This window comes from Salvelinus namaycush, chromosome 20 (genome assembly GCF_016432855.1).
Source record: "Salvelinus namaycush isolate Seneca chromosome 20, SaNama_1.0, whole genome shotgun sequence".
Classification (NCBI taxonomy): Eukaryota; Metazoa; Chordata; class Actinopteri; order Salmoniformes; family Salmonidae; genus Salvelinus; species Salvelinus namaycush.
Window position 1 is genome coordinate 28642270 of NC_052326.1, and position 13800 is coordinate 28656069.

At 44.8% G+C, this 13800-nt stretch overlaps 1 protein-coding gene across 1 annotated transcript; it reads right to left on the reverse strand.

The window, feature by feature from the left end:
* Positions 1–7056: 7056 nt before the first annotated feature.
* Positions 7057–12932, reverse strand: si:ch211-157b11.8 (fibroleukin). The gene is made up of 6 exons (XM_039016001.1): positions 11425–12932; positions 10423–10609; positions 9930–10007; positions 9584–9696; positions 8765–9027; positions 7057–7950 (listed from the first exon to the last, which is right to left on the reverse strand). The coding sequence occupies exons 1-6, from the start codon at positions 11692–11694 to the stop codon at positions 7620–7622; spliced, it is 1242 nt and encodes a 413-aa protein (XP_038871929.1). The 5' UTR covers positions 11695–12932; the 3' UTR covers positions 7057–7619.
* Positions 12933–13800: the final 868 nt, after the last annotated feature.

A 13800-nucleotide genomic window follows, 5' to 3' on the forward strand; every position in this document is an offset into this window, starting at 1 on the left:
CTCACTGTTGCCTCTAGTGGCTGGTTTCTCCATCATCTTCTGACATCCTCAGACATGGATGGACGTCAAATACTGACTTGTATCACGGGTGACCTGGCTGGGTCTAGGGTGGTCAGATACACCAAATCATCTGTGTGTGTGGTGAGTAAAGTGCAATGTTTTTATACTAGAATGTTGTGTATATGATTACATTTGTTAATGGTTGATCATGTTGACCACCCTTGTTGATCATGTGTAAAATGTGTGTAAAATGGTGGTGTTTTTATGTACTCTTTCGCATTTGAGTGTATTTTCTGTGCCTTCCATTTAGCAGTGAGTGCCATTGCCAACAGTCCCTATGTGTGTGTGTTTGTGTCTTTCAGGGCAGGCTAAGCAGTTTTATCAAGGCAAAACATCACTTTGATATGAGGATTTAGATTTTGCCTCATCCTCATCCTACCCTCTCCTTTTCTCCCTTTCCTCCTCACTCTCTTGTAAAGGTGACAGACGACAGTTGAGCACTGGATTATTGGCGAGAAAAGCAGCACATTCTAGTAAACTCCTTCCTTTCACCCTATCAGTGCTCACAACATTTACGACATCTAGTCTTGTCTTCATATACAGTATGTGTGTGTCAGTGGAGGCTGCTGAGGGGAGGACGGCTCATAATAAGGGCTGGAACGAAGCGAATGGAATGGCATCATGGAAACCATGGAAACCATGTGTTTGATGTATTTGATACCATTCCACTTATTCCGATCCAGCCATTACCATGAGCCTGTCCTCCCAAATGAAGTATCCACCAACCTCCTGTGTTGTGTGTGTATGTGTCATCATTCATTTGGCTAGCAGTCATTTCCAGCGTGAGAACAACTCTGTTTATGGATTTGGTTCAAGCTCACCAGACGAAGCACTCATAAACGAAGGCCTGTTGTGGAGTTTGTGGTTGGAGATACACTGCACACATTTGATTTGAGAAGGTGTTACTCGATGTTACCGACCAATTACACAATAAAACAACCCCCATTCCCGCAAAAAAGCCCCTCTACTTCCACCACACCTCTCCCCTTTTCACTCCACCCATCTGCCACCTCTGTGAATGCAGAGAGAGCGATAGAAACAGAGAAAGAAGGAGAGTGATGCCAGCCATATGGCGCGCCTGTCCTCTCCTTCCCTCCCTCCCCTACCCCCTCTACTCACCACATCAGGATACACTTGTTCTGGTGGGATCCGGTTTCTAACGGAATGCTGCCTTGCTCTGGTTTGCCGCAGGCCCGGTATTATTAGCAGACACATCCCGTCCCCTCTCAGTGGGCTGGTGGTCAGGGAGGGGCACCCCTAACGGACTCTTAACCCCCCACCACCTTACTAACACCCCCACCCCTCCCCTCGACACACAACACACTCACATTCCCTCCCTCCCCAAAATCACTCACCTCACCTTGCTTGCGGCCCAGAGTGCATTGCATCCCTTCATAAGGATCTTTACACAGTAAAGATCTTAAAGGGAAAAAGAGAAACTGCTGCTTCTCACATACAGAGCTCTCTTTTCGCTTTTCTCTGTATCCCCTTTTCTAATCTCCTCTTCTGTTCACAACTCCTCTTCTGCCTCTGTAGCTGAGAGCCAAGGCTTAATTTATCAGCTTTGGACAGTAAGGGCTTGAGGCCCAGGGACTCTGAATCACGTTACCACTCTCTCTTACCATCCCCTCACTCTATGTGCTCCTAATGACCCTTAGGCCAGGGTCTAGTGCCCCAAGTGTTGAGATAAGGTTTAGCATGACTCATGTCAGCAGAAGCTTAGCTCTAGTCTAAACTCTATATCTACAGGATTGGATGTGGGAATGCCAACCTCAGCTATTATCATATGACTTTCTCATGGCTATTCAATATTCATGAATTTACATACTTTCAACAGTTCCTAAAGATCACATTAGGACCTACTGGTGTGTCGTGGTTGAACTGCATTCTGACATACAGATTATTTAGAGGGTCACAAGAATATTGGGTGAGTCACTCCCAGCACTAAAAGGTTTGGAAAGTACTTTCCCCAAATACTCTTCATATCTCTGTACAATAGCTATATTAAGCTGATCCTCCACTGTGGCTATCATACAGCCAGAGAACCATGAGGACAGAGTTCTCACGATGTCAAGACCCAGTGTGGTGGGAACAACCTCTTATTCCAATAGAGAGGCACTGATCACGTCCCCTGTCGCCCTCCACTCTGCTCCGCCACAATGTGTTTTTTATACACACTGCCGTTTTGTGTGTGCACTGTATTATTCCCTTACTGTTTATTTTCTAACAAAACACAATTTCTATTGTCTGGTGACGGAGACCTCTCTTACACATTGTGCCTCTGCACGTAGCGGCACCGTGCCTCTATGTATTCGCATGTGAACCTTTTAGGCCTTTTGGCTATTTTTTTCCCAGATGAACTTTTTGGTACAAATCAGAAAGAGATCATTTTTCCAGAACCTTCTCTTGACTTCAAGCGTCATCCTCAAGCAACACTGCCATCTGGTGTTGAGATCTGCTCTTGGGGGGGGTTAGTGTGTTCAGACCTGCTGAGTGTGTCAGGATACAGCTCCATGGAAGCTGGATATACAATCATGCTTCAAATCTAGGCCCAAGCTTTCATTGGGCCTGTTTGGGTCAGGATGAGTTTCATTGTGTTGGGTGTCTTTATATAACATTCGTTCTATTTTACAGTATTTCAGTATGTTTTGGACTTTACACAACTGAACAGGCCAACTGAATGTAGGCTTATATCACGTGTACCCAAAAGGTTCTATCTAATACAAGAACATCAGAAAAAGAGTAACACTGAGTCCCTCTTGATCATATATTGCTCTTGAACATCACCAGTAGTGCTTTGAGGTTGCCATGGTAATGTTGGCACAGAACCAGAAGAGAGTGGGTTGTGAGAGCGCCTGTCTGCTGACTCTCATGGTCACTGTAGCCCAATGTCTATCTAATACCAGTGTCGAAGTGAGGTGAGGCAGGTTGTTGTTCGTAACACTGTGTACTCTGTGCTCCAGAGCTGTTGAAACGGCGCGGGTCACATGTGCCACTTCCCCCAGCGGCATATGGCGGTTCTCAGGGGGGATGTTGCTGGCTAACCGCTGCCCAGGCTGGGCTTCCGGCCTTTGGGCAGCTCAGCCCACAGGTGCCCCTCTCGCCCTCCAGCACCCCCGCTATCATCCCACTCCAGACACCGTGCCAGGATACTGTGGTGACACAGCCCTGGGACATCGGTTCCTCCCATGTCAACAAGACTGAATATGGGAAATTGGCTCCAATTCCATTAATTATGATTAAAATACTATATGCCAATCCCTCATCCATAGTTATAACAGGCAATATCTGCTCTACTCTGTTCAGAATCATTAGAAGCAGCAGACGGCGATCCGATTTCTCCTTTGCTATTTTTATTATTCATGGAACCTCTGGCACAGGCAATTTATCAATCAAAGGAAATAACACAAATTTCCCTTAAATATACTGATCCTTTCATCTCACTATACATTGACAATATTTTGCTTTATCTAGGCAATGTATCTCAATTTCTCCAAAATGCTTTGAAGATCATAGGATAAATTCTGATTAGCCCTACTGCCGCTCAAGACCCCCAATGGAGGACTCACCTCTACTTATGGAATCCCAATAGTTTCGTTTAAATCTTTGGGAGTAGATATGTTTCCTCCCTTAGGTAAAACCATTGCCAGAAACTTTAACAGAGCGCTCAAATCAATTAAATTCAACCTCAGTAGATGGACAAACATTTCAGTTCCTTTAACCGGCAGAATATCTATTGTCCAAATGAATATATTGCCATGGTTGAATTTCTGCAGTTCAATGTTTCCCATGTCGACCCCTTCTGGCTGTTGAGAAAAAATATATAAATGAGAAAACATAATTTAGGAAAAATCACATATTTTATAGGGCCCCTCTTAGAGTTGTTTATTAACCATTATTTTACCAGGTACAGTGCATTCCCGAAAGTATTCAGACCCCTTGACTTTTTCCACATTTTGTTACATTACAGCCTTATTCTAAAATGTATTAAATAGTTTTTCCCCCCCTCATCAATCTACACACAATACCCCATAATAACAATGCAAAAACAGTTTTTTAGAAATGTTTGCAAATGTATATATATCACTCAGTAATGCCTTGCATCCCCCCAATGGTCCAAATGTGGAATCCGTACCCTTGCCAATATCATGGAGAGTATTTTTTGAGAACTCCTTTTTTTCTATATTTACAACTTAGGTCGGCTATGCTGGTCTATGGAGTCTCTTGGGAAACCCAACTACCAAACCATCCAATGATGAGATTCATAAACAAATTATCTGGGCTACCGAAAGGACTAATTTCTAGAATATATAAACAACTTTTGGAAAGCTCATATTCTCAGCTAGCCATTAACAAAGTATGGACCACAAATGTAAGTGAATCTGAACAACTATTTAACTGGAACAGAATATGGAAAAATATGACCTTGGCATCTCGTAATCTGGGGGGGGCGACTGCAACAAGGGGACAACGACTGCCCCTCATTGAGGAGGTGGGCGGTTGTATAGAGACATGTTGGTTGGATTAGTTTGGGGGAATGAGATGGGAGGTTGGGGGTGGAGATATGATATGATATGAACTAAATATGAAACTATATGAATTTGTATATTCAACCTGTAAGCTCCCTCAATGAAAAAAATGCATAAATAAATAAATTGGTCACAAAAAAAAGCACTGATGGGAGGCGAGGAGAAGGGGAGAGAGATGCTTACAGGTATGAGGAGTTACTGAGTGACAAGTGTTTTTAATCATCAATGTAGTGATCTTAATTGTGTGTAGTGATCCAATATTCCATTGCCATATATTCATATATTCTGAGATAGTCCTCTCAATTTACACATGTTCAACTCAGTTCAGCGATTCTTGCAGGCCCACAAAACATTTCCCTTGAATATTACTGTAACATTGTACCAGTGGCAGTGAACTTGTCAGGTTTTGATCCTAACTAAATATTTTCAGGTCTGAGTTTGTCAGCACTAAGAGCTAATGAACCTCATAGAGGACAATATGCCTGGTTTGGTTTTACTCTTTCTAATTCAACCCAGGTATCAGTGATTAACAGTTCTCTCCAACCACAAGGTGGCAGATTGTCTCTTATCCCACATCAAGTTACATTAAAGCCAGAACTGTCAATCAATGACATGGCAAAAGAGACATCACAGGAGTGTGTGTGTATGTGTGTGTGAGAGATATATAGATAGAGAGAGAGAGAGAGATAATGATAACTGAGGCGGTATGATCAAACCATGTCTGTGAGGGGAGAAGCCAGCTTGAAGCCTTTTCATCTCTAATAGAGGCTTGTCTTTATTAAGCCAAGCACATCATGCACCTCCCATTTGTGTGTGTTTGCATGCGTGCATGTGTGTATGTTCGTGCATGAGCATGAATGTGTGTGTGCTTTTCTGGAAGTAGTGTTTATGCAGAAGTACTGTGTGGTCAAGTTTGCGTATATAAGAACTGCGCCGCATATAGTGTCTGCTATGCTGAGGACAGTGTTTGTGTTTGCTTTGCTGCAGGCAGTATGTGTTTGTGCTTGTCGGTTTGTGTGTATAGGTAGTGTGTGTGAAATACTGTGGCTAGTTGAGATCCTGCCTACCTGCTGTATGTCTGTCCGTCTAACCCACCTCGTTGTTATTATTAGCCACTCAGACTGGCAGCTCGTCGCGAACACTGCTAAAACGGGCAAAGCAGTTAACACACCCCCTCACCCACCCACCCCACATAGCCTCACCATCCCCCATACACTCACATCCCCGCACACACCCTGTACACCCCCCCCCCCCCCCACACACACACACACACACATACACACACTGCTCACACACACACTCTAAACTCCCCAAAAAGCTCTGTGAACCACAGCCAGAGGGAGCCGCCCGTCTGACGCCAACTCCAAAGGACAGCCGGGGGTCAGTGTGTGTGTGTGTGTGTGTGTGTGTGTGTGTGTGTGTGTGTGTGTGTGTGTGTGTGTGTGTGTGTGTGTGTGTGTGTGTGTGTGTGTGTGTGTGTGCGTATGTGAGCAAATATCTGAGTGTGTGTGTGTGTCTTTCTCTCTCTGTGTGTCAGAAAGTGTGTGAGCTCCTAATGCCATCATTGTGTGGGACTTTGGTATGGGACAGTGTGAAAGCTGTTACAAGTTATTTGTGGTAGGAGAAGGGGAGGCCCTTTACCAAAACTGAGCTCTTCTCTGTTGACTGTCATAGCATCATTTCAAAAGAAAAGACAGTTAGGGTTTAGCTGAGCAATCCCACAGCTGGGGTCAGAACACAGGGGCCTGGAGATCTAGGGGTAGAGAGCGCTAAGTTGGCTGTCGGCTGCCCCTCTGTTGTACATTAGCACGTTAGCATGTTATCGGGCCATGGCTTTGAGGGGTCTGAGTATCACCCAACTGATAACTGACCCCCCTCTGCATGAACCTGGCACCAGCTGACCCTATATCCAGGGGGGAGGGAACAGGAGAAGCAGCCACCATGAAACTCTGACTATCTAAGTTTTATAGTGTAACTTCGAATTTTTTGTGAAACTACATACCTGAAAAATGAAGAAGTGCTTTGCTAAAGTACTGTACTCAACTGACAGGTACTGTCACATACTCTGTAAAATGTAATTTGCTACATGATGCAGGCTTAGGGTGAGGGGTTTTACTTAGTTTCCTAGTCAGCTAATTCTCCCTGGTTTGGATGTATTGACAACTCCTGCCGAGACTGAGGCATTCCTAATATGGACACCTTAAGAGATTATCAGATGGTTGAAACGAATATGCTTGTTTGGGTGATTGAATTAAACCTGTGTAGAATATCATACGTATAGACCTAACAGGACACCTGGATGTCAAGTACCTTTCTTACATAACTTCAAACTGAATTTCAGGCAGAATCTGTTAATCTTTTATGTTTTTATATGTTGACATATCTTATTTACCCAAAATAATACTGATAAACCAGAGACACAAATAACTCAGTCATTGGTTATAAATGTTATATAAATGTATTTCAATAATAATTTCTCTATACTAAAGCCATGATTGTCAATGTACATTTCTACATTACATTTTTGTGGAAAGATTTGCATAACATACTGTATGAAAAGTTTACTGCCGTTTAAATATCACAACAAAAAAAGATGCGGGGTGGCAAAGTATATGGCTTGAATGATGGATAATAAAAATGAAGCAGGGGTGAGGAACCCATGAGCCTTTATGAACACATATTCTGCTGGTTAATGGTGTAATTCAACTTCTTCAACACATACTTGGATTATAAATAAGGACAGAGACATCTAAACACTTTTCGATTTAGCACTATATTTACACCTGGAAGAAGTGATTTAGTGGCTCACTATCCCAACATCATCCAGTGAATCAAACATCCAGTCATCAGCTGGTTAACAATAACCTTCACACACTCTGCAACCAGATTAGGGTTTCCCTAGCTGGGGCACATCACAAACAGATCTGGGACCAGGCTAGATTTATATATACAGAACCTGGCTCAGAGGTTGTAGTAGGCCTACATTTTACAGATTGCTACTTCACATTAACTGTCCCAAGTCATTCTTTATTAGATGTTGCGTGGGCGTGTCTTCATCTCCACACTCTTAAAGGAGTAGCGCTCTCCACTGTGGCTGTCTGTCAGGATGTACCAGGTGCCCCAGTAAATGCCGTTGGTCAGCCCGCTGTAGCGCCCGCGGTAGTACCGTCCATTCAGGTTAGCCGCCAGGCAAGCATCGAACCACCAGCCCGCACCGTAGTACTGCGCACAGTTCCCCGAGGTGTAGCGGTCGTGATCACGGTCGTTGGTGCTGAACGCTCGGCCGTCGTGGTTGTAGCGTTTGCTGTAGCTCAGGGCATTTCCCGCGTCACCAGAGTACTCCCGTGCTGTCAGACGGTACCTGGGAGAAGGAGAGACAACATTTACTCAGCGTTCATAACCAAGTGGGAAGGTGGTATTTACTACATACGACTAGGAAAATACACTTGAACGCCCCTCCAACTGGTAATTACTAGTGGGACACTCCTCTATCATCCCTGATCTCCGTCTTCTCCCACATACTGACCTCTGATGTCACCTACTAAGGAAATTACCTCAATAACAGGATTTTCGGCAGTTAAATCCAACAACAAAATACAATTTATAAAAAGCTATCTATTAAAAGTGTTTTTGAACAATATAATTAGAACAATAGAGCACGACAGCTGTACTTTTAGTTGATGGTTGCCGCAACTTGTTAGCCATTAGCCAATCTCAATGAGTTCAAAGCATGTGAATGCATCCAACTCATATTTATTACTTCACATCTGGAAAATGCCACCTTCCCACTTGGTTATGAACACAGCATAACACCATGAGTGTATTAGTGTATTATATGTTAAAGAGATACTATGTTCACTCCAAAATCAAAGTTTGTCAGATGTTTACTGATGTCAAAAGGGGTCTAATGTTGAGATGAGTCCACGTCATACTCCATCAGTTGTGTAGATCCAGATACATGCATTAAAGATAGGCACTGTCTAATTTCAGGCTGTGCCTATCCTCCCATTCAGATGCCGTGGGACCTGAACTGATCTTGACATTATCCCACTTTTGTAAAATAAAATATATATATATTTGGTAATCTTTGATTTTGAGGAAAACAATTTATTTAATTTGTGTATAATATACACTGTATATCTTAGTCTTCCTATCTATCTGTGTGTTTCCATTACTTCTGTGTCTCTGTTGCCACTCTAAAGGTGTTGTAGGTGGCTTGGCGTTTCTGCTTGTGCCAGTCCTCCAGTTGAATACGCAGTAGGTGTTGACCAGTGTTGGTGAGAGCATGCAGCGCTGCGTTCCCTAGCCAGTGTTCTCCCTGTGGGGAACCAAAACCCTCGCGGTACTCCTGCCACGTCCGATTGAAGTCCACCGAGCCATCTCTCCGACGCTGGAACATCGTCCACCCTCCGCCTGCCGTCTCCATGTCACACTCTGCCTGGGGAGAGGCAAAGGTAACAACTCTTGGACATCCGACGCAATAATGATGAAGATTCCCTGACCATTGCCAATAATAGAGAGAATATACGGGGTGATTATTGAGATACAGTATGTAACGCATTGAGACATTTTTCTGTAATCAGTGGCCTTGTGGTTTGAGTGTCCGCCATGAGATTGGAAGGTTGGGAGTTCCATCCCCAGCCGAGTCATACCAAAGACTGTAAAAATGGAACACGGTGCGTCTCTGCTTAGCACTCAGCAGTAAGGAGATATATTTGGGGTAAGGCCCTGTGATAGACTAGCATCCTGTCCAGGGGGTGTACCTGTACATCAAGCTGCCTTATGCTACAGAAACAGGAGATAGGCTCCTGCTCCTGTGAGCCGTTCTAGCTTGCACAAGCAAGGCTACTTTACTACTGTAATCTGTAACGTCAGCTCCCTCCTTGTCTGTTTTTTCTCGCTGTATGTTCCCCTCCAAGCTCGACAGATGGTGCATAACACACATACAGTAAACAGGTTGTTTGCATTTTGTGTGTGTAAGTATTAGGTGGTACCTCGACTGCAGGTCTGTGTGGGTCAGGCTGGATGGTGTAGATTCCGTTCTCTCTGATCCCCAAATGATAGATCTCAGCACAGTCCTGAGGATGCAGCCTCGCTGAGGGGGCCACTGCAACACACACACACACTTGCGCCCTTACATCTGTATATTTTGTACGCACATGCGCACACATGCACTCAAGTACACACAAGCACACACTCACTCACACACACACACACACACACACACACACACACACACACACACACACACACACACACACACACACACACACACACACACACACACACACACACACACACACACACACACACACACACACACACACACACTGCTCTCACCTGTTGGAGGGTGTTGTGTGATGCTTCTCAATAGTAGTAGCAAGTCTTTCTCTCCCTCTCTCCCAACCGCTGCCCCCTCTAAACACATAAAACAAGAAGAGGTTGTGTGAGATTGAGGACCCATCCCACTGTAGTTACATATAGCAGTTATCTTCTGATCTGTTGTAGAAGTTATATGGTGGTTTTGTGAAGGTTAAAGAGTTGTGCACTGGGTTGTGAGATACCAGTGAACTATCTATCTGCCTTACTCATCCCACACAGAGCCTTGCATTCCTGTGCACTCACCTCTGACCGGCACAGACCAGGCCTCACTACGACTTTGTTTACTGTGAGTGTGTGTGGCCCTCTAATGAGATAGGAGAGACACCGTCATTGTGTGGAGAGGGATCAAGAGAATGAACAGGAGGATACACAGAAAGAGAGAAGATAGGTAGTAACAATGTGTGCATCTGTGTGTGTATGTGTGTGTGTGTGTGTTCGCCATGCTCCTCACCCAGTCGTCTGGCCATAGCCCTGAGGGCCTGGCTGTGACAGTGGAGGTCACACTCTGTCAGCACTGCAGCCATCAGAGCCAGAATGGCCACTAGCGTGTTCCCTCCCTGGTCCCTGGGGGCCCCCGGCTCCTGGAAGGAATGCATACATCGCTGCAACTGGAACAGACGCTCCGACACATCCCCTGCCTGCAGAGACCACACACAGCATTACAGTCATGACATGACACACACACACAAGCATTTACAGTCACATCACACAAACACAAACCGACACTAAGGCATGCAAAGTAGATGACTGCCACAGACTCAATCACTCAGTCACGCTTACATCCCTCCTAGCCATGTCAGTGGAACACCTGTCATTGCATGAGCTCAGCAAAGCCATATGATGAGGACATTTATAAACCCAAGCCTAATTTTACTCTCTCTTTGATTGTTATCTTTGGAAAGCATCTGTCAAGTGGTGCCAAGTGAAGAGTGCCCCTAATCCCCAGAGTAGGGACCTGTTGCCCGCTCTCCACATACTATACCACTGACACTAATGCTTACGACACCAGACACTACCCACTGGGCACAGACGTCAATTCAACGTCTATTTCACATTGGTTCTATATAATTTCATTTAAATTACGTGGAAACATTGATTCAACCAATGTGTACCCAGTGGGTGTCTATGCCACTATGCTACAGAGTTGGGCTCAATTCCATTTCAAATGGCTGAGTGACGTTATGTCCATTGTCACTGTTTCAGCGGCCTAAACTTTACACCCCTGCCACACAAACAAGAGGGACATGGTGTGTCAGACTCAGAGACTCTGCACCAGCATTATCTAATCACCCCTACCGAGCAAACATTGTCCAGGCCTTCCTCTGTGCCACCCAGCTCAGAATGCTCATTGTTTGGTGTGTACAATACCTGAGTCAGTTATATCAATACCTCACTCATTCTACTGGGAAAAGCACAGGAAATGACCTCAGATTGACCTGGTGATGTCACTCACCTCGGGCTGGACCTGTCGGACTTCTTGTCTGTGTTCCTCCCTCAGAGGGGGGTCGGAGGCAGCCAGGGGGGCAACCACCACCCTGCAGCCCGCCGTCCCCGGGCTCCCCTCACACCCCCCTGACCCTATCCTCGCAGGCGGAGCGGCCACCAGACTGTCCCTGCAAGGGGGGTGGGGACAGACCGGGGGTGCGTCTGGGGGGGACAACACGGCCCCCACACACAGGGACAGCAGTAGTGGGACCACGCCGATTGAGCCCAGTAGAATCATGGGAAAACTCCTAAAAGAATTTGAAAAGCTGGCAGAATTCAGTCTCTCAGGCACCTCTGAGTTTCGCCGTTTACTGTGCCTCCCGACACCGGTTTTCACCTTAAAGCTGTTCTGCCTTGCCAGCCTCTTGGATTTGGGTGCCCACACCTCTTTGGTGCCACTTGTCCTTATTTTTTCTTTTTTGTTGTACTTGATGGGTTTCTACTCCACTCCTGAGTCTGTCGGCTTGATGCTTTGTTTGAAGCCTTGGATGGTGTCCCTCCACTCTCTGCCCATATAACCTTCTATTTCTGTGTGAACTTCTTCATCTTTTTCTGTCTCTCCATGTCTATCTCTTTTTTTGATCTAATCTTACTGTAATCCCGATCTCTGTGTCTGTCTCTTTCTATCTATATACCTATTTCATCCTCTCGACTTCTCTTCCTATTTTTTCTCTCTCCCTCTGTTTCTCTTTCTCTCTCTCTTTCTGTTAGTGAGGTTCTTTTGGCTCAAATTCCTAGATAACTGCGCCTCTCTTTGCTGTCTGGCACGCACTAACGCACACACCTCCTGATTCACACATACACACGCACGGACACATGCACGGACACACGGTCACACACAATCCATCCATCTCCTTGACCCATCCCCTCTCTCTCTCTCTCTGACTCTCTCTCTCTCTCCCTCTCTCTCTGACTCTCTCTCTCCCTCTCACACAGTTTATGGACACAGAAACCAGAGGAGTGTTCGAGGAGCTTGTTGTAGAGTTGCATCCCTATCTCAAATGAACAGACATTTTCAGTACACTGGATTTTTACTCGCCTCTCCATTTGTCTCTTATCTCACACACATGCTCAAGTCACATGTTCCTCCCCCTCCTACCTCCCTCTCTCTTTTTCTCCTCTCTCTCTCTCTCTCTCTCTATCTTTCCCTCTGACAGTCAGTGCCTGCCTTTAACTCTCCCCTGATAATGTGTGTCTGTGTGAAAAATGTGTATGTGTATATTTGTGACGTTTTTCCTCCAAGAGGCCAAATCCTTTCTAGCACTACCCTCTCTTGTATATCCTCCCCCCATACCTTTACTTTATTGCTGGACGTGTTTACCAACTAAGTTCCTACCAGGTCTTAAGACTAGGCACTCAATAGTGTAGAGCAGTCAGGAATTCGTCCATTAACACTAGGGTCATCCCGACTCATTAGCAGTGGTGTAAAGTACTTAAGTACTTAAGTAGTTTTTGGGAGTATCTGTACTTTACTTTACTATTTATATTTTGGGCAACTTTTACTTCACTACATTCCGAAAGAAAATAACGTACTTTTTACTCCCTACATTTTCCCTGACACCCAAAAGTGCTCGTTACATTTTGAATGCTTAACAGGACAGGAAAATTGTCCAATTCACACACTTATCAAGAGAACATCCCTGGTCATCCCTACTGCCTCTGATCTGGCAGACTCACTAAACACAAATGCATCTTTTGTAAAATATGTCTGAGTATTGGAGTGTGCCCCTGGCTATACGTACTTTATATCTGAGTATTGGAGTGTGCCCCTGGCTATACGTACATTATATCTGAGTATTGGAGTGTGCCCCTGGCTATACGTACTTTATATCTGAGTATTGGAGTGTGCCCCTGGCTATACGTACATTATATCTGAGTATTGGAGTGTGCCCCTGGCTATACGTACATTATATCTGAGTATTGGAGTGTGCCCCTGGCTATACGTACATTATATCTGAGTATTGGAGTGTGCCCCTGGCTATACGTACTTTTTAAAAACAAGAAAATGGTGCCGTCTGCTTTGCTTAAAATACAAGTGATTTGAAATGATTTATACATTTACTTTTGATACTTAGAACCAAATACTTTTAGACATTTACTCAAGTCGTACTTTAAGTAAAACTTCCACTTTTACTTGAGTAACTTTCTATTAAGGTATCTATACTTTTACTCAAGTATGGCAATTGGGTACTTTTTCCACCACTGCTCATTAGGATGTGCCAAATGGACGCACTAACAGAATACACACCCACGAACACACAGTCTGCCCACAGCCAAGGGGCAAAGACACTTCCAGTGAACTGACCCCCATTCCCTTTGGCCTTTTCCCTTTCACTGTCAGACA

What these genes read in the sequence shown, in the direction of transcription:
- si:ch211-157b11.8 (XM_039016001.1), bottom strand. Translation starts at nt 11,694, where the DNA reads ATGATTCTACTGGGCTCAATCGGCGTGGTCCCACTACTGCTGTCCCTG. An exon ending in GGCTATGGCCAGACGACTGG is followed by an intron (nt 10,008 to 10,422) that starts GTGAGGAGCATG and finishes TTATGTGTTTAG; the next exon opens with AGGGGGCAGCGGTTGGGAGA. An exon ending in GTGGCAACAGAGACACAGAA is followed by an intron (nt 7,951 to 8,764) that starts GTAATGGAAACA and finishes TCCTTCTCCCAG; the next exon opens with GTACCGTCTGACAGCACGGG.